This window comes from Oncorhynchus clarkii, chromosome 1, assembly GCF_045791955.1.
Source record: "Oncorhynchus clarkii lewisi isolate Uvic-CL-2024 chromosome 1, UVic_Ocla_1.0, whole genome shotgun sequence".
NCBI classification, from domain to species: Eukaryota; Metazoa; Chordata; class Actinopteri; order Salmoniformes; family Salmonidae; genus Oncorhynchus; species Oncorhynchus clarkii.
Window position 1 is genome coordinate 35,802,970 of NC_092147.1, and position 22,118 is coordinate 35,825,087.

Sequence of the window (22,118 nt, forward strand, 5' to 3'; positions counted from 1 at the left end):
AAGTCACTGAGCTCTTCAGTAAGGCTATTCTACTGCCAGTATTTGTCTATTGAGACTGCATGGATGTGGGTTCAATTTTATGCACCTGTCAGCAACGGGTGTATCTGAAATAGCAGAATCCACTAATTTGAAGAGGTGTCCACATACTTTTGTATAGTGTGTATGTGTGCTATACCATATCACACTGAATGGTGCCGGAGGGAATGGCGCTCGTTTTACGGGCTGCTGACCAATTGTGCTATTTTGTGTATTTTACACCGATCTTAACTTTCTTTGTACATGTTTCCACTATTGTTTCATATGACCAAAAATATATTCTTTCTGGATATCAGAACAGGTATCACTAACCTCGTTTTGGACTAGGATTTCTACTTCAATGAGTCAGAGGCGAAGGACATATTGATTAATAAACTGGACGAACTCCATTCGAGAAAATCCTATCTATGGACATTAAGAACTGTGATATTCTGTGTTTTTCTATGCATTGGTCGAACAGAACAGCAGAGTCCGGTAAGATTGTGGGGGAGGGGGAGTTGTCTCTTTTATTAACAACAGCTGGTGCACTCCAATATTAAGGAAGTCTCGAGGTAGAGCATTTTTCTTAGCTGTCTATTTACCACCACAACCAATGCTGGCACTAAGACGAATTACAAAGGGAAACCCATCCAAGAACTGCCCAGTGACACAAGCCTACTAGACGAGCTAAATGCCTTCTATGCTCACTTCAAAGCAAGCAACACTGAACCATGCGTGAGAGCAAAAGCTGTTCCAGATGACGGTATTGTCACACTCTTCGTAGACCTTTAAACAAGATAACATTAACAAGGCCGCAGGCCCAGACTGATTACCAGGACGCATACTCAGAGAATGTGCTGACCAGCTAGCAAGGGTCTTCACTGACATTTTCAACCTCTCCCTGACCCAGTCTGTAATACTTAGATATTTCAAGCAGTTCACCATAGTCCCTGTGCCCAAGAACGCCAAGATAATCTGCCTAAATGACTATTGCCCCGTAGCACTAACATCTGTAGCCATGAAATACTTTGAAAGGCTGGTCATGGCTCACTTCAACACCATCATCCCAGAAACCCTGGACCCACTCCAATTCGCATACTGCCGCAAAAGATCTACAGAAGAAGCCATCTTTATATGCACTCTACACTTCCCTTTCCCACCTGGTCAAAAGCAATACCTACAGATTGTGAGAATGCTGATCGTTCAGTACACATCAGCTTTCAACACCATAGTACCCTCCAAGCTCATCATTAAGCTAAGAAACCTGGGACTGATCACCTTCCTCTGCAACTGAATCCTGGTCTTCCTGATGCATCGCCCCCAGTTGATGAGGGTAGGAAACAACACATTCACCATGCAGTCGTGAACACCACTTCCCCATCTGGAGGCTGAAGAGATTTGTCAAAGGCCCTCAGATTCTCAAAAAGTTCTGCAGCTGCACCACTGAGAGTATCTTGATTGGCTGCATCACTGCTTGGTATGGCAATTGCTCATCATTTGACCACAAGGTGCTACAGAGCGTAGTGTGTACGGTCCAGTACATGACTGGGGCCGACTCCCTGCCATCCAGGATTTCTATACCAAGCGGTGTCAAAGGAAGGCCCTACAAATTGTTAAAAACTCCAGCCACCGATGGCATAGACTGTTCTCTCTGCTACCGCACGCCAAGCGGTACCGGAGCGCCAGGTCTGGGAACTAAATTCACCTGAACAGCTTCTACCCCCAAGCCATACAACTGCTGAACAGTGAATCAAATAGTTACCTCGACTATTTACTGCTTTATTTAATCATTTTTTATTTGAATTGTTTTGCACTGACTCTCTTGCCCTGGCTCTATGCACACTCACTAGACTCTACCCACAAACTCAGACACACTACACTGACACGCCAACACACACACACAAGCTGTTCAGGTGAATTTATGTCCCAGATCTGGTGCTCCGGCTACTCTGTTTATTATACAGTGCATTTGGAAAGTATTCAGACCCCTTTACTTTTCCTACATTTTGTTACGTTACAGCGTTATTCTAAAATTGATTAAATTGTTGTTTTTTCGCATTAATCTACACACATTACCCCATAATGACAAAGCAAAAACAGGTTTTCAATATTTTTGCTAATTTCTAAAACATAAAAAACAGCCCAGGCCGCTGGACGCCGTCAAAGGGGACGAACCCGGGAATCAGGAGCGGACCGGTCAACCCTGCTGTCACGCCAGGTTCTCTCGCACGTGACACCAAGGCTCTTCTCCCCCGATTGCTCAGTTTGGCCGGGCGGCCAACTCTAGGAAGAGTCTTGGTGGTTCCAAACTTCTTCCATTTAATAATGATTTAGGCCACTGTGATGTTGGGGACCTTAAATGCTGAAGACATTTTTTGGTACCCTTCCCCAGATCTGTGCCTCGACACAATGCTGTCTCTGAGCTCTACAGACAATTCCTTCGACCTCATGGCTTGGTTTTTGCACTTTCAACAGTGGGACCTTATATAGACAGGTGTGTGCCTTTCCAAATCATGTCCAATCAATTGAATTTACCACAGGTGGAGTCCAATCAAGTTTAAGAAACTAATAATCAATGGAAACAGGAGGCACCTGAGCTCAATTTCGAAGTCTCATTGTAAAGGGTCTGAATGCTTATGCAGGTAAGGTATTTCTGTGAGATAAAAACAAAACAAAAAAACAACTGTTTTCACTTTGTCATTATGGGTTATTGTGTGTAGATTGATGAGGAAAATGTTTTATTAAATCCCTTTTAGAATAAGACTGTAACGTAACAAAATGTGGAAAAAGTCAAGGGGTCTGAATACTTTCTGAATGCACCATATCCTGGTTCCTGAGTCACTTTTACCCCTACCCACATGTACATACTTTATTACCTTAATTACCTGAACTAGCTGGTACTGTTTCTCCTTGTATATAGGCTAGTTATTGCTTTTATTGTGTTACTATTACATTTTTATTCAGCAAATATTTGTTGTATTTTTTAAAACTCTGCCTTGTTGGGAATGGACTCGTAAGTAAGCATTTCACTGTAATGGCTGCACCTGTTTGTATTCGGCACGTGACTAATAACATTTATTTGATTATGGGTCTATTTGTACTGTAGAGTCTGGAGTAAAGCCACGAGGATGTCAGGGCCACTGAGCGCTGTTGCTCTGCAGAGCTGCTAAGACAGGAGAGTGGAGTGGACATAAATCAATGGGTGAATGGATAAATCACATTTACGGCTGTATTTGTCCTTGCAGGGGTTATCTGATTTCCTTCTCCCTGTATTCCACTGCCTAACCATATACATATCCTTTCATTTGACATTAAACATTTTAGTTATTTAGCAAATACTCTTATCCAGAGCGACTTACAGTTAGTGCATTCATCTTAAGACGTATGGTTTCAGATGTTTTCGGAAGATGGGCAAGGTCTCTGTCTGCTGTCCTAGCTTCAGGAGAACCTGGTTCCACCATTGGGGTGCCAAGACAGGAAGAGCTTGGACTGGGCTGAGCAGAAGCTTTAGGGTGGGAGGGCCAAGAGTCCAAATGTGGCAGAATGGGGCACTCGGGTTGGGGGGTAGGGTTTGAGCATAGCCTGAAGGTAGGGAAGGGCAGTTCCTCTTGCTGCTCCGTAAGCAAGTAACATGGTCTTGTAGTGGATGCGAACTTTGACTGGAAGCCAGTGGAGTGTGCATTCAGAGTGGGGTGGGAGAACTTGGGAAGGTTGAACACCAGGTGTTCTCTGCCAACAGAGAGTTGCAATAGTCAAGACTGGGGACGACAAGTGCCTGGATTAGGACCTGCGCTGCTTCCTGTGTAAGGGAGGGTCACACTCTACAAATGTTATAGAGCATGAACCTGCAGAAACAAGTCCCTGTTTTGATGTTTGCAGACAGGGACAGGGTGTTGTCCAGGGTCACACCAAGGTTATTTTTTAAATGTATTCTTCATTTAACTAGGCAAGTCAGTTAAGAACAAATTCTTATTTACAATGACAGTCTACCAGGGAACAGTGGGTTAACTGCCTTGTTTAGGGGCATAACAACAGCTTTTTACCTTGTCAGCTCAGGGATTCGATCTAGCAACCTAGTTACTGGCCCAATGCTCTAACCACTAGGCTACCTGTCACCCCTTTTTGTGCACTCTGGGAGGGGGACACAGTGGAGTTGTTAACTATGATGGAGAGGTCTTGGAGGGGCAGGCCTTCCCCGGAAGGAAGAGCAGCACCATCTTGTAAAGGTTGTGTTGGGCGCACATCCAAGCTGAGATATCTGCCAGGCACGCAGACATGCGTCTCGCCACGTGGGTGCCACCTGATGAAATAACATAAATACTGTCATTAAAATAATTGTCTCCTATAGCCAATCTCCAGGTCATATATTCTCACTGCCAGTGCACCGTTAAATCTATTTTTTCTTTCCGATAGAAAGAGGAGAACATTTGAAAATCGAAGCAGAAAAAAGTGAAAAAATTAAATTAAACCAAATTAGGTAAAATGGAGGGAATTGATCCCTCTAGCAGAGAATGCAAGTACCATCGCATAAGTAGAGAGAGAGAGTGAGTGGTGAGACAGATTTAGATTCATTTTCATGCTAGCCTGCATGATTAGTCCCCCCAATCAATGGCTCCACAGAGGATCTATCACTGGCAATATTTACACAGGCCAAAATAGCATGGGAAATTAGAATGAGGAGATGGGGAAGATGAAGGAGAGAGAGAGGTGGGGGAGGATGGGGTAGAGTCAGTGAGTGAGTGACAAAGGGGGGAGAGAGAGAAAGCGAAAGAGTGAATGAGAGGACAAAGAGGGAGGGAGAGAGAGATGGAGAAAATGAGCAGGAGTAACAGAGCCTACACATTTCCCTTTCTTTAACAGTTTTTTTGAAGTGTGGGAGTTATGTGGAATGTACACTCAAGCTACAAATGCATCTTTCTACAGGAAATGGCTGATACTTCCCACTCTCTTGTGTTTGGTTAATGTGAGAGTGTTCTCAGTAGATAGGACATCGAGCTGAGCCCTGTAATTGTTTCAGACAGTGGCCGAATTCCCATACAAGCGTACCCAATACTTAAATTGCATAATATGTACTCATCATCGCATACTGTGTTGCACGTACCATTTAGTAAAAAGTATGCAGGATGCCACAGCCGCAACGTATAAGCAGATCCTGACTGGTCGAGTAGGCTGGAAATTTGTTAATAACACAGTGTTCAAAGAAGGGACAGAGGTATACAGAATGTTCTTGTCTGCGTAGAGGTGGATCAGAGAATCACCAGCAGCAAGAGCGACATCATTGATATATGCAGAGAAAAGAGTCGGCCTGAGAATTGAATCCTTTGGCACCCCCATAGAGACTGCCAGAGGTCCGGACAACAGGCCCTCTGATTTGACACACTGAACTCTATCAGACAAGTAGTTGGTGAACCAGGCGAGGCAATCATTTGAGAAACCAAGGCTGTTGAGTCTGCCGATAAGAATGTGGTGATTGACAGAGTCGAAATCCTTGGCCAGGTTGATGAAGACTGCTGCACAGTACTGTCTTTTATCGATGGCGGTTATGATATTGTTTAGGACCTTGAGCGTGGCTGAGGTGCACCCATGACCAGCTCGCAAACCAGATTGCACAGCGGAGGTACGGTGGGATTCGAAATGGTCAGTGATCTGTTTATTAACTTGGCTTTCGAAGACTTTAGAAAGGCAGGGCAGGATGGACATAGGTCTATAACCATTTGGGTCTAGAGTGTCTCCCCCTTTGAAGAGGGGGATGACCGCAGCAGCTTTCCAATCTTTGGGGATCTCAGATGATACGAAAGAGAGGTTGAACAGGCTACTAATAGGGGTTGCAACAATTGCAGCTGATCATTTTAGAAGAGAGGGTCCAGATTGTCTAGCCCAGCTGATTTGTACGGGTTCAGATTTTGCAGCTCTTTCAGAACATCAGCTATCTGGATTTGGGTGAAGGAGAAGCGGGAGGGGGGGGGGGGGGGCTTGGGCAAGTTGCTGCGGGGGGTGCAAAGGCAAAGAGAACAAGAAAAACTTTTCAATGGGAAAACAGAAATCCACTCTGGGTAAAAAAAAGAAAGAAAAAACACGTTTTCAAAGATGATCCAATACTCATGATCATTTTAAACAAATCTATTTAGCCTACATTAGAACACCACTGCAGAAGCTTCACTGTTCTGCATCTTCCCAATTAAGTAGCCTAGTTTAGTTGTTTGGCTACTTGAAGAGAACTAGAGAGCAGCCCATCTTTTCCAATGCATTGTGGAAAAGTTTGTATCAAATTCTACTACATGAAGAGCTGAAAAGAGTATAACATCCTGGTATTTAAACTACACACGATTTTTGAAAATTCATATACTATAAAACATTACATTTTCGCATTCTGAGAATGCGTCGTGAGCGATTACGTTGTTTCCTGCTACAGGTTGATTTCAGTAACGCATCCCCATATATAACTAAGCAATCAAACAATCAATCAATATATAGCCCTTTTTACACCAGCAGCTGTCACAAAGTGCTTATACAGAAACTCAGCCTAAAACCCCAAAGAGCAAGCAATGCAGATGTAGAAGCACGTTGTCAAAGCCAAAATGAATATGACATTCGGGCATTTAAAATACATTGCGTGCACAATTATTAGGCAAGTGAGTATTCTGATAGCTAATTTTTCAAAAAACAAGCCTGAAACCCTTTCTAAAGACTGTTGACATCTAGTGGGAGCCATTGGAACTGCAATCGGAGGATTTCCTTGGAATTTTCCACAAGCATTTTCAATGGATGGTGACCTCAATAAAAAATTCTGGATGGATTCTCCTCGGGTTTTTGCCTGCCATATCAGTTCTGTCATACTCACAGACATTATTTTAACAGTTTTAGAAACTGCAGAGTTTTGCCTATCCAATAATTACAATTATATGCATATCCTAGCTTCTGTGCCTTCTGTGCCTGAGGAAACTACTTTGGGCACGTCATTCATCCGAACTTCTGAATACTGCCCCCTAGCCTTAAAATGTTTTAAGAATGAGGTAGTTGGACCTTTTCAGGTTGAAGATGGACTGAAATTCAACTCCCAAACCTACTGCCAGTTTCTGGAAGAATCTTTCTTCAAGCAGTGGTACAGGAAGAAGTCCTCAGCATTCAAGAATGCCATGATCTTTATGCAGGACAATGCTCCATCACATGCATCCAAGTACTCCACTGCTTGGCTAGCCAGCAAGGGCCTCAAATATGCCCGAATAATGACCTGGCCCCCTTCCTCACCTGACTTAAATCCTATTGAGAACTTGTGGGCCCTTCTGAAACGTGAGATCTACAGTGAGGGAAGACAATATACATCTTTGAACAGCATTTGGGAGGCTGTGGTTGCTGCTTGAGCGAAAGTTGATCGTGAACAGACCAAGAAACTGACAGACTCCATGGATGGAAGGCTCATTGCAGTCATTGAAAAGAAGGGTGGCTACATTGGTCACTGAATATTTTTGGAAGGCCAAAAATGTTATTTAATTGTCATTTTGTGCTACTTATTTGTTACACTTACTCTAAAAATGGAGAATAAACAAGTGAGTTGGGAGATTATTTTTGTAATTTAGTTGCCTGATAATTGCCTAATTAAAACTTTTTGGATTGACTCAGAGCATTGTGTTCGTTCAACAATAAAATGAATCCTGAGGAATACAATTTGCCTAATAATTGTGCAAGCAGTGTATACTCGATTTTCGAAATGTCGCATACTATTAAACTGTATTATATTTGCATACTCATAGCAGCTTACTATTTGAGATGCAATAATGGGTATGGCTCTACACAAGGTGTGGGAGAGCTCAGCCTGGATGTCAGATATGTGATTTGAGGTGAGTCAGAGTAAGGGATCAGGGTTAATTGTAGATCTCAGGTTTGCAGGGGTTGGAATGTATGCAGAGAGAAACATGATGATATTGGGGGTTTACCTTACATACCTGGCCAAACATTGACTAGCGCCAAAGCCATTTAAAGAGATCTTCTGTTGAAGAGGTAATAATAATAATAACGACCTGGGGAATAGTTACAGGGGAGAGGAGGAGGATGAATGAGCCAATTGTAAATTGGGGATTATTAGGTGACCGTGATGGTTTGAGTGCCAGATTGGGAATTTATTCAGGACACCGGGGTTAACACCCCTACTCTTACAATAAGTGCCATGGGATCTTTAATGAGAGTCAGGACACCCGTTTAACGTCCCATCCGAAAGACAGCACCCTACACAGGGCAGTGTCCCCAATCACTTGGATATTTTTTAATTGTATTTTTTAATTTAGACCAGAGGAAAGAGTGCTTCCTACTGGCCCTCCAACACCACTTCCAGCAGCATCTGGTCTCCCATCCAGGGACTGACCAGGACCAACCCTGCTTAGCTTCAGAAGCAAGCCAGCAGTGGTATGCAGGGTGGTATGCTGCTGGCAATTCCCCATGGAAGGAGCCATGGAAGAAAATATCTTTCCTCCTGGATAATCTTGAACTATACAAACCTATTTCCCTCACCTTTATGGTTTGCTCTTTCCCTTTATTTCAATATCTGCTTATGTATGTACCTCTTTTTCACTATGACATGTTCTCGCTTGCTCTGCTCTAAGACACTGATACTGATTCAGGCTCAGCCCATTATGCTTCACTCCTGTCTGTCTACAATAAGCTGATCCCCTTGGTTCCCTTCCAAAAGGCACCTGAATCTCAACCAGACTGACACGCCAGCTACGCAGAACTGTAATCATTTAGATGTAACACTGCAACATTACTGGCCAAGGCAGGATGGCGCACGTGTTGGCTGCAACAGCCTGTAGGGGAGAGTGGAGTAAGTTGAGCAAAATGGTTAGTTGAACCACCCCTTGTTTCTAGGAAACCATACACATTTTTTTATCATGTGACCAAATATTTAGGAAGAGGTCATAATTTCATGGAGTTTGTGAAGGAAGAAACCACATGGAAAAAGTACTCAACAAGTTTTTTACATCAGGGTCATAAGCTACAATATGTGCATCCTTGTAGCTGTGTGGGCTAATATAGTCAAAATGTTTTCCTTGGGGTAAGCTGAGCCAATGGCCACTATACCCCAAACAAACAATGCTTGCATTTGGTCAGTTTTATGCATAATATGCATAGTATTTTTGCAGTGTGTCATGCATCTAAACTCAAGATAGTGCATTTTTATTGTTACAGAACAGACATCCTTATACCCAGTTTATTCAAACGTAAAACAAGCAGGGGTCTAGCCCCCTTGAGGTTCTTGAGAGACCATCCAAGGATGTGAGAGAAGGGAAGATCCATTTGAGCAGCAACAATGGATGAAAAAAATATACTTAATGACACTGAAGAGGTACACTGACAAAAAAAAGAAAACAAACATGTACCTGTTCGAAAGAGAGGTTTTGACAGTCTTTCTTATCTGATGACATGGAGTCTGAGTTTGCTAAACATATCAAGAATCTCACGGACCAGTTTCATGGGCTTAGTAGCCTCAAATGCATGCAGAGAACTTGCCTACAAATTGGCACATCGAAACAACATCCATGTTCCAGACAACTGGTCAAGAAACGGAAGGCTAAGTGATATTGAACACTGAGTGTTCAAAACATTAGGAACACCTGCTCTTTCCATGACATATGGTGAACCCAGGTAAATGCTATGATTCCCTTATTGATATTACCTGTTAAATCCACTTCAATCAGTCTAGATGAAGGGGAGGAGACAGGTTAAAGAAGGGGTTTTAAGCCTGGAAACAGTTGAGACATGGATTGTGCATGAGTGCCATTCAGAGGGTGAGCGGGCAAGACAAAAGATTGAAGTGTCTTTGAATGGGGTATGGTAGTAGATACTACGCTCACTGGTTTGAGTGTGTCAAGAACTGCAATGCTGCTGGGTTTTTCATGCTCAACTGTTTCCTGTGTGCATCAAGAATGGTCCACTGCCCAAAGGACATCCAGCCAACTTGACACAACTGGAGGAAGCATTGGAGTCAACATAGGCCAGCATACATTTAAAATATACAATACCACAAATTCAACTTTGACCTACCAGCACCATCACCCCCTGGCACCGAACACCTACTTACTGTACCCCAAGGCGGCTAAACTTACAGTACCCTGTCCCTATGATCAATTTACCTGTTACCCGGGATAAGTTGTGCCAAGAGACCATTTTTTGGGGGGGCAAGCTATGTTTTCAAAACTGTTGTGTTTGCATGAATTCTGATTATTTCCAGGAATACATAACATCCTGAAATATATGTAGTTATCTTTGTTAGGAGGAATGCTATATTTCCCTTGACGTAGTGATGCTGAATATAAAAAAATGTCTCTCCCCTACGGCACAAAGCCCAATTTACATAGAAATGGCCAAATTACCAAGCACAGGCACTAGCAAATGGTGCCATCGTTCAAAGTGACTGGAAAAGAGTAACCACACATGCACCTCTAATACGCTAAAACCCGTGAGCTAACACTAACATTCAGCTATGGAAGGAAGACGGTGAAAGAACTGAATCAGAGATATGATGGTATTTTGTCATCAAGTGCCACATATTCCCTTCTCTGTATCGATTCTCTCAGTACTTGGCGATGATGTGGACAAAGCTCTGATGTCAAAGTCATGGCACACATAAACGCAAGTCCTCTCCAATCATACTCAATTGTGCCTGACATGAACGATTGCTATTTACTCTGAGTGCCATCCACATACATGGTCTGACTGTGGCTGATGTGCTTGTGTTTATGTATTTCGAATGCGTCAGGGATGAGGAGAGTCCAGGTTTGTAGTGTGGAGTTGTGGCTGCAGATGCGCTGCCTGCTGTATTTAGAAAGGTCACAGCCTCTCCGGTGCTACGCAAGCGGAACCGTACTGTAGGCCCGTCCAGCTCATTTAGACCGACCACATCTCCCATGCTGCCTCGCCTTGAACCATACAAATCCTAAACTCACACTGCACTGCATTAGCATAGAAATATCTTCATTAAGAACACATGGCCACAGCACGGCCCAGGTGGGTCTGAATGAGCCTCACTCGAAAGCCAAATGATAGATTATCTCTATGAATGCGATCAGTTATTCTTCCCCCTTTCAACAAACTGTCATTTCCATAAGCATGCTAATTCACATTTACATAGAGATGAAGACTTATGCTAATGAGCCAAACTCGGTGTGCTTGAAACGGGCCTCCGCAGAGGCTGCAGCACGGAGGCTTCAACAAGCTTCACCCAGAAGGTTACACAAATCTGTCAGCCACGTCAATCAAGAGCCGGGTGGGTTTTCACTCAAAGAAAAAGGAGAGAAAAAAGGAGAGAAAAGAAACAAGGAAATGCTGGAACAGCACCTAGTCCTGACATGGAGGAGCTAATGTCATGCTTGGCTAGCTCAGGGAAGCAGATAAACGGGACAGGATGTTAATACACAAGAGATTTGTAATTGCAAGACTTGCAAATGTGAAATTAATGTGTGGCCTTTCTCTAACTTTCTCTCTCTTTTAAGTGAGAGAAAGGAGTTTGTACACAAATCCACCCAGCAATTGGAACCAGTGGTAATTTGAGAGAGTGCGAGAGAGTGAGAGAGAGAGAGAGAGAACAACAGCACTTAAAGAAGAGAGAGAGGGGAACAGAATATATTTATATTCTATACACTACTTCTCACACATAGACAACAGACCATTATAAAGCTCACTACCTGTCCAATTAAAACCACTTCATGTATTGCCTATTATCTAAATCATGTATAATAGCCAAATGATATTCAACTGTAAATGATTAGTCAAAGTAAAGGTCAGAATTTTCTGCAGGCTGTTTACTGTTTTGTCATTTCTCTGTAGCCTTGTACTACTGTCTGTAGGCCTGTGTATTAGACTTAATGTCATCAAAACTATGCATTACCCTGTAGCATATTACTTAACAAATAGACTTGAATCTGCCTGTGAAAGGATGGATGTTTCATGTGTAACATAGGCCCATTATCTCAGTGATATATAGCAGGGAATATGTCCTACAGTAATGTGTTTCTTCTTCTTTACTGTACAATATGCAATATAAAGTAAAAACACGAAAAACGTTGGTTTAAAAACAGGATAGGGCCCATGTTATATGTCATGTGAGAAAATAACGGTAGACACATTTTCCATTATACATATCACCACCAAAATCAGTCCCTCTTGAATGCATATTTCCTATATATGTTATTCTCATTAGATACAATCTCTTTTTCAAGAGACACTTGGTCCAGGACGATTGAATGAAAGAATGCTCTTGCATTAAATTGTAGGAGGATATAGCCTAGTAGCTTCAGCAATGATTAAATGAGATCATGCTGGGGTATAATGAGAGCAGCAGATCTGTGTGATGGAAGAGGAGAGGGCGGATGTAATCTTTTCCATAATCACAGAGTACAGCAGGCAGGCCAGGCAGTGAGAGGATGGACAGCAGCTGGAGAGATGTATGAGTGTTCCCCAGTGCATGATTTATTCTGACAGAGCCTGCACAAACCAATTCCCCCACTCCACTCCCCTCCACCATGCAACTTTCCCGGCTGCCACGCAGCCCCCGTGCCAGCCTGCGCCATCCCAGGTCCTGCTCTCCACCCCCCTACTCCCTGCCCCTCAGTTATCTTGTCCCCCGGCCTTGGCTGTGCTGCCCAGTCCCAATCTCAACCCTCCTCTAGACCACCAGTTCCCTAATAGCTTTTACCCTTCTCTAGCTCCCCAACCACTGGCCTCCAACGTGTCATCCCCTCAACCCCTATAGTAGCACTGCCTTGATCTGTGCCCTTATTCCCTGTCCTCCATCCCAGTCGCCTCCCTCTGGCACTGCAGTCCAAGCCCCTTGAGTCCATTGATGTACCCCAGTCCCCTCTCCCTCCTGCCCCCCAGTCTGTGCTCTCCAACCCCTCACGACCCCTGCGTCCACTCCCCTGCATCCAGTCAACTGTGACCGAGTGACTCTCCCCTCCCCTAGTATGCACCCAGCATTATAATGAAGTCACTTAATCATGCACATGGACAGGAAGCACCCTGCACTGCACAGCCACGAAGGAATGCCAGTTATGGCCGTCCACTGGCCCACGCTGTGCACATGGCCACCTTTTTAAAGATGAGTCCGGCTGGATAGTCCCGTGGGATCTGGCAACTCAGGTCCAGTTGTTGCTCTGTGTTGTTTTGTTGAGTTGTAGATTTTTGTGGAGGCTATTTACACTCAGTTGACATTCACAACTGTATCTTTATTGAAGCTAGTACATAGCAATGTTCTTTATTTAAGAAGTTGCTTTGTGTACTAAGTGAATATAAAATAGTTTATACTCTAATTACATATCAAAGCAATGAGTATCATAGTTTTTTTATTTTCTTAAGACAATCTGACCTGTTGAAAATCAAAGAACATTATCTTAACTAGTGCCCTTGAACCAATAGATCATTAAAGAAATAAGTGAAAACTTCACCGCCGACAGCTGAGCCTAAATACACAGCTGCTTTTCTCCCCGCTCGCAGGAATCTGGGCTGTGTGTGTATGTGTGTGTGTGTGTGTGTGTGTGTGTGTGTGTGTGTGTGTGTGTGTGTGTGTGTGTGTGTGTGTGTGTGTGTGTGTGTGTGTGTGGAGATCCACCCTTGCCTCCTCAGGAATGTCTGCAATGTAGGAGCACCTGTAGGGTCTGTAGGTTCAGACCCCATCCAGATACAACCCTAGCCCCTATCCCCAAGGCACTTCATGTAGATCTGAAAATATTAGATATAGGTAGGTGTAAAAAGCTTGCCCTCTGATAGGTTAGGAGTAATTGTTGCCATATTGCTTATGGTAGCTACCAATCCAACACTTTGAAATCCAAGTGTAGGAGGTAGGGGCTAGGGGTTGTTTTTGGACGGAGCCTCAGGCCTGCAGAGAGCCTCTGCCTGCTTACATAGTACATAGCTGCCTGTAGCTGCCTGCCTCCCTGGCCACCCTGTGACATTGAAAACAAACAGAGCATGAATAAGCCCAGAGGACGGCCATAGAAGCCTGGCTCCTGCACCCTGCATGGCTAACTAGCTCACACGTCCAGATGGACTAAATAAAAACCACTGCCCTTAGCAGTGGCCAATGAGGAGTTGCCATAAGGAGGCCATGTCACATAAGGGGGCTTAGAGAGTTTACTGCCTCAGGGTGGACAGTGGGAGGGTGGTGGGATGGATGGGAGGGAGGGGGCGGTAGATTTTGTGAGGTTTGTGGCCAGTCGACATAAGCCAGACAGAGAGTAAGAGGGTGAACACCTGCAATCTGTTAGGAGCGGTTGTGACTAAAGGCTTTGATGTCCGCCGGTAGCGTAATCAGAAGTGACTTGAGCTCCAGTAAAAAAACAAGAGGGGTTTCTTGTGCAAAAAAATACATAAAACAACTACTTAAGAAAAGAAAAATGTTGTTTTCCATTTAGCTAACCACTGCAGACAGATGCTATGGGCAGGAATGTGGTTGGAGGAAGGGAGAGGAGGATAGAGGGATGGAGGGAGGGGTACGAGTCTGGTTAAGGCATACAGACCTAGGCTTAACATCCCTGGTGTCTGTGGCCCGCCGTCGTAAATCTCTTGGAGGGTTGGCCCTCGACAGACGTGCCTTAGAGCAAGACGCCCAGCTGCAAACACAGCCCTAACCCCCCTTTCTCCCTTTTACCATTCTGCTTCCCCCTCCCCAGACCACTTAGAAAATGACCTCCTTTCCCCCTCCACAGCAGTCAGTGCACGTATTGATCCCCAAGTCCCTATTACAGGACCGACAAGCAGGCAGAAAGGCAGAAACCAGGCAGGCTGCTAGCCCTGCTAAAGCTTCCAGCTCCACCTGCTCAAACTACAGCCGAGTCTTAGGCCGCTAATCGCTCCCTGAGAAACACAGATAGATGACACTGACAAGCGTATTGGACACCACAGAGTTGTGTTCTCATAGAAGTCATGATAAGACACCTCATAGTGCCTAAACCCCTCTCATTGTTAAAGTGAGGCTCTTTCCTCTGGCCCCCTTCCCTCCCCAACCCCACTTCTGCCTGGAACAGGATTAAGAGTACTGGAGTGCCCTGCAGCTAGCTATCAACAAAAGGTGTAAAATGAACCAGATGAGATGAGGGATAGAGGGAGGGGATGGAGGGATAGCAGGATGGAGGAAGGGCTGGAAACCATTAGGCCTTCAAATGTTTATCACTGACATCCCTACAATGTGCCTCCAGCAGGTCTGGGAACAGGAGATCACAGGCGCCGGAAAGGTCGCTGTGGAACTAATGAGAAAGAGACTTTATTTAGTTTGTGAAATCAAATAAATGATGTGCTTCCAAGATGTGACAGTTAATAGAATGATAAGAAAAAGGGGCCTCGGGTTAGCAGATGGATTTGGCCCGATGCCTTGACTTTGTCTGACAATACAATTAACTATTCAGATAAATTAATGAGAAGAAGGCTATTTAATTTTCAAATAAATGCTGTAACTCCATAATGTAACGGTCTAGGGAACAATAACAAAAAGGCCTCAGGGAAAGAGATGGGTTGTGAACAGTGTGGCCAAATAATTTGCATTTTTGCACTCTGGGAGTGGTCTGAATGAGTGGTCTGAATGGGGAGGGGAAAACTAAAAACTAGCTCTTATTGGCAGAGAGGTTTGGAACTCTCTTTCTTATTTGTCTATTAACTAATTTACCGCCTGGTGATGTCACCCGGCAGGCTAAAACTCCATCCCACCAGGATGACATTTCAGGTGGTCTTTTCAAACAGCTCTTACACTAAAATGGCATATCATCATTTTCACAATTTCACAGTATTATTCCAACCTCATAGTGTGGACATATATATAAAACAGAAAAATCACAATTTGGAATGCTCTGGGCCTTTAACAACCCTTTTAATAACTTTTACATGAGGCTGAATTCAAATTGTGAAGTCAGGACTATTATTAGTTTTGCTCCAATGTAATAGATTTACCATCAATAACTGAACTGTTACATTAGCATCACAAACACAAACCATTGATATTTGTACATGATGTTATGATATGGTAAGATAGTTACAATAAGCTTATGACACATTTACAGTGCATTTGGGAATTATTCAGACCACGTTACAGCCTTACTGCTAAAATGTCTAAAAACCTGTTTTCGCAATGTTGTTATGGGGTATCGTGTGTAGATTGATGAGGATTTAAAAAAAAATCTAGTTTAGAAAAAGGCTGTACCGTAACCATGCAATGTCCCAGATTGTGCCTTTAACAAGAGCTTGGATATGGGGCAGGGGGTTAGAGATTTGATTTAGGCCCTGTCTGATATAGAGAGAATTAGAGGGAGTGACAGAGACCCTATCTCTTCAATCCATCCCTCTCCCGCTAATAGGACCTACAGTGTTCAATTGACATGTTTCCCTTTCTTTAACAGTTTTTGTAGAAGTGTGAGAGTTATGTGGAGTGTAAACACAAGCAACAAATGTATCTTTCCACAGGAAATGGTCCCTACTTTACCCTCTCTTGTGTTTGGTTAATGTGAGAGTGTTCTCAGTAGACAGGAGAGAGCTGAGCCCTGTAATTGTCTCAGACAGTGGCTGTGTCCGAATACCCATATATGAGAGAGAGAGAGAGAGAGAGAGAGAGAGAGAGAGAGAGAGAGAGGGAGCGAGATGAGAGAGAGAGAGAGAGAGAGAGAGAGAGAGAGAGAGGGAGGGAGTGAGATATGAGAGAGAGAGAGAGAGAGAGAGAGAGAGAGAGAGAGAGAGAGAGAGAGAGAGAGAGAGAGAGAGAGAGAGAGAGAGAGAGAGAGAGAGAGAGAGAGAGAGAGAGAGAGAGAGAGAGAGAGAGAGAGAGAGAGAGAGAGAAAAAAAAAAACTCTGAGTCCCAGGGTAACAGGCTCTGAGGGCACTGCATTTCAACAGCACAATGGGTACACTGTAGTGGACAAGGATGGGACAAAGCCCTTTATATGAAAACCTGAGGACTGAACACACAGAACAGGCAAATATTGGACCTGCCATTGTACTCCGCTAAAGAAGGGTTGAATACCAAACATGTGGTCTGACAACTTAAATTACAATATACTTAGCAAAAAATACAGGAAGATTGGAATGTTACAATGCACATTGAATTGATGAAAGGGGATTGCAATTGTGAATGTCAAAAACAGGTTAACATATACAGTATTCACAGTGTAGCATGTACAACAAATATGACTGGGTTAAGCAGTGGTGTAGTGGTTCTTGGAAAAGTGAGTATACTCTAATTTTGCAAAAATATATTTCAAAACGGCCTGCCCAATGAAGGAAAGGCGCCTTGTGTGAAAAATGCTAGTTTTCCCTAAAGTTTTTTCAGGTTCTCACTCTCAAAATCTAACTTCTTTAATAGAAAAACTACAAAAATTGGATGTTCTAAGTCCACAACAATGCTTAAAGCTGTAATATGTAACTTTTTGGACGACCCAACCAAATTCACATAGAAAGGTGAGTTATAGATTTGTCATTCTCATTGAAAGCAAGTCTAAGAGGCGGTAGATCTGTTCTTTGTGCGCTATATCTATGCATCCTGTTCTTATGTATTATTTTTGCATCTTTTACTTTTGGTTTTGTACCCCAGGTTCAAACAGCTGAAAATGTTTGGTTATGGAAAATATATTTCTTAGGTTTAGATGGTACGCTGATTATTTACACTATACTTGTTTGTTTTGTCACATAAACCGAAATTAGGGAACTATTAGAATTTTAGCAACCAAAAAATGGCAGAGTGGTTTCTGCATAGTGCATCTTTAAACCACATCAGGAGACAATTTTTGAGGCCTGTGTAAAATCAGTCAAAATATTTTGGGGAGTTTTTTTGTTGTTGCAGTCAACATTTAATTGGGATGTTTCAGGGGGAAAGCCTTAAAAATGTTCATTCAAATAGCACTAAATTATGAATCACAAAGATTCAACAAAGACTTTTTCAATAAGTTGAAATATCTTCCAACCCTACTGGCTACCGATGCCGTTCAATTCTATGAACTTCTCCCTGCGACAATCATGAGAGCTGCACACTTTGACTGTCTGATATTCCGCTGAAACTATACCGAACAAAAATATAAACGCAACATGAAACAATTTAAAAGATTTTTACCAAGTTACTGTTCAATTGAGGAAATCAGTCAACTGAAATAAATTTATTAGGCCCTAATCTATGGATTTCATGTCTGGGAATACAGATATGCATCTGTTGGTCACAGATACCTTAAAAAAATGGGCCTCAGGACCTCGTCATGGTATATCTGTGCATTCAAATTGCCATCGATAAAATGCAATTGTGTTCGTTGTCTGTAGCCTGCCCATACCATAACCCCACCACCACCATGGGGTACTAGGTTCGCAACATTGACATCAGCAAACTGCTAGTCCACACGACACCTTACATGTGGTCTGCGGTTGTGAGGCCGGTTCGATCCACTGCCAAATTCCCTAAAATTATGTTAGAAGTGGCTTATGGTGGAGAAATTAACATTGAATTCTCTGGCAACAGTTCTGGTGGACATTCCTGCAGTCAGCATGCCAATTTCACGCTCCCTCAAAACTTGAGACATCTGTGGAATTGTGTTGTGCACATTTTAGAGTGGCTTTTTAATGTTGCCATGTGTAATGATCATGCTGTTTAATCAGCTTCTTGATATGCCACACCTGTCAGGTGGATGGATTATCTTGGCAAAAGGAGAAATGTTCACAAACAGGGATGTAAACAAATTTCTGCACAAAAAATGTTATGCGTATGGAACATTTCTGGGATCTTTTATTTCAGCTCATGAAACATGGGACCAACACTTTACATGTTGCGTTTATATTCAGTGTAGCTATGTGTGCGGCGCGCATGTGCATATATTTCACATGCTTTATTACGATTGTGTAGGCTACTTTGTGAATAAAGTATCTATTGTACTACATAATTTATATGGCATATACCTTCACTATACTACTTTGTTACGCATCAGTGGGGATTAAGTAGTGAGTATACGCAATGCCCACGGGGAAAAAGTGGGTAAATGGCATATATCTGCTACCTGGATATATCCCCCACTACACCACTGACATTAAGGCAGAAGATACAATCACAAGACAACCAAATACATGAAAGTGTTTGCAATGACAATTGATTGTACAGTAGGCTAGAGCTTCTATAAAAGGAGTGAGACAGGTGACAAAGTCTACATGATACATTTTTGTGGTAACAAATACAAAACTTTTTAGGAGTAACCTATTAAGGCCTGGTTCTCATCATCAAGCAATCCAGTTTCCTATGGAGATTATTGAACACAATGCACCTTGTGAATACAGATGGTATGAAGTGATTATTCATTATCCCCCCTTACACCACAATAGTTTATTCCTATTAATAAACACAGCTGTGTAGCCTATCAAACTCCTGAGGTTGAAGGCTGACCATTAAACCTAAATAGCTACAAAGATGCATTGGCTCCTAAACAGCTACAAAGATGCATTGGCTCCTAAACAGCTACAAAGATGCATTGGCTCCTAAATAGCTACAAAGATGCATTGGCTCATATCACATTATTCCTGCAGCTATGTTTTGAGGCTGGCTGAAAATAAATTATGACCCATCCTGCACGAAGCCAAAAATCAACGTCAATGTGACTATTTATGCAGACATATAAAGTAGGCAAAACGTTGTTTTCACAAGAGGTAGTTCATCAATATATTAAAAAAACTGTTTCAATTGACGCGCATTAATCTAGTACAGGTGTGTGGTTACTGATTTGCAGCACACGTCATTCTGTGGAGCAGATGCCAGATACAGAACCTCTAAATGAGAGGAATCAAAACTAAACGCCCAGCTGGTGGTACTTCACTTTGCAATGCAATATGTGTTTGTATAATCTGCTTATTCGACTCTGTAGTACTCCCGCATGTTCATCAGAGAGAAACCCTAACTCCGGAGACAATGGTTCGCTGTCTCTGTATAGCTCGAGCAGCCGAGTCCTGGTGTCCCTGCGCCGGTGCAGTTCTATAACACGCTGTACTGTCCTCTTTCTGAACACACAAACCGAGTCCAAGACGGTGCTGTGGTACTTCTCCCACATATCCAGTACACGGTAACCGTGCACAAGCCCTGCCTCGTTGTCGATGAAAACCAGGTCGCCACGGGGTGTTCTGAGCAGGTTGTTGGTCTCCCTCTCCATCACGCGCGAGTCCCACTGCAGGCTAAAGAGGTTGCTAACGAGCCTGTCGAAGTTAGCAGACAGGTAGTCCAATATTATCAGGTCCGTCCACTGCATTAGCTCGAGCAACTCCGCCGTAGTCTTGTTCCCCAGCTCCCCCCGTAGAGGACGCAGCCCCTTGCTCTCTTGGCGCAGCGGCGCAGGTGTGATTACCCCTGTCAGGTTGGCGACCCACTGGGTGAGCGAGACCACCGCCCGCTCACTCCACTGTAAACCTCCTATTCTTCTTCTCACAGAAGCCCATTGTTCACTGTCAATGTTCAACTGGGCGAGGATGAGAGGCGGCAGATTTGTAATACCCAGCAAACTAGCCAGGTAATAAGTCAAAGTTTCCCCCTGCACCTGGTCCGCGTTTATTCCATAACGCACGCATGCTTTGGATCGGTCCGAAAAAGTGGCCAGTTGATTGGATATTCTCCCACAGCCCGGCTCCAGTCTGACAATCCGATGTCCCCGGGCTCTCCCTCTCCATGCCCGGGCATGTTCCTCACTGAAGCTGACGGGAAACTTATCCTCAAGCCATTCACTCCAAAAAATTCCCTCAACCGGAGAACCCAATTTGTCCGGGACCCCCCTCTGTGCTGACCCCTTGTTATCTACATTCATATGGTAATCTCTGATTCCTAAAGAGCCAGTTTGATCCGCAACAACAGTGAGATTGTGGGCATCCAGTATGCCCCCCAAATGCAGTCTCTGTGCTACTGGAACGGCGAGCAAAGCCCGGAAAGTTTTAGCAGAGAGGTCCGGGGATGGCCCAATGTGAGCGGACCCCCTACTCGTTAACTGTAGTCCCGTGTTGTATCTCTCCAATCTGCTCCAGACGTAGAATACACTGGCACAAGTGCAGAGAAAGAGAAGTGCAAGTAAATTCGCCGATACAGCCCTCATGGTTGCTGAAAGCCGCCCTTCCCTTTGTTGCGACGAGATGACTAGCACATCCCCGACGGCTTCAGCTTTAATTATGAACGAGTGTGTGGAATAAGAACTAGGTAGGCTAATCCAAGTGTTGTGAAACCACACCTAGCCAAAGTGCGATGCCTAGCACAGGCGCTGCGTCCCGTGCCCCGTTCACGGGCGGAGTTGTACTGTTTGGATCACGGAACCGCCCGTTAATAAGCAACGAGGTTCGCATCTCTGTTCCCGTTGGGTGAACTAAAATCCTTCTCCGTCGATAGGATATGAGCCATGACGCAGTCTTTTCTTTAACGGATCATCTTTTTTTCAGCGTCTCTCGTTCCGGACAGCAAAGTGCTTTTTCTCTCGCTCTACGCGTCTCCATCTCTCCGATCTCCACTGGGTGCTGGTTGAGTTTGATTTGTGGTTGAGTTTGATTTGTGTAGTAGCTTCTGCTCCACAGAGACAAGGGGGAGGGGGGCGGGGGGGGGGGGGGGGGGGGCACGTGACTCGGGCTGCGAGCTGGGTAGGCTTATCGTCGGAAGTGGTGGTTCATATGGAAGCGTACTTTGGAGAGCTACACATCCAGAGCAAGTGCACGCTACGGCGACTCGCTTTTATCTGAATCAAACCGGTACTTTATTCATTTTTTTCAGTTTTGTAAAAAATAAATTTTTACACCATTGGACTATACATTTTGATTTGTGTAACCCTTGTTGGGCGACTAGATGATTCCATAGTTTTAATGTCCTCACTATTATTCTACAGTGTAAAAAAAAAGTAAAATAACGAAAACCCTTGAATGAGTAGGTGTGTCCAAACTTGACTGGTATATATATATACAGTACCAGTCAAAAGGGTAAAAAAATGGTTCAATGTATGCATCATATATGGAACCCTCAAAATGGTTCCATATAGAATCCTACATGGTGTAATAAATTCATTATGACTATTAAATAGCAATATTTTTTGTGCTAAGAATATAATTTAATAAACAAATAAATAATGTACAAAATACCTGCATAGTTTTTT

At 43.6% G+C, this 22,118-nt stretch overlaps 1 protein-coding gene across 1 annotated transcript; it reads right to left on the minus strand.

Annotated features, from left to right (window-relative positions):
* Nucleotides 1-16,897: 16,897 nt before the first annotated feature.
* Nucleotides 16,898-21,277, minus strand: LOC139416128 (four-jointed box protein 1-like). The gene has a single exon (XM_071164454.1). It carries the CDS (start codon nucleotides 21,078-21,080, stop codon nucleotides 19,797-19,799), a length of 1,284 nt encoding a protein of 427 aa, XP_071020555.1. The 5' UTR covers nucleotides 21,081-21,277; the 3' UTR covers nucleotides 16,898-19,796.
* Between the last annotated feature and the right edge of the window lie 841 nt (nucleotides 21,278-22,118).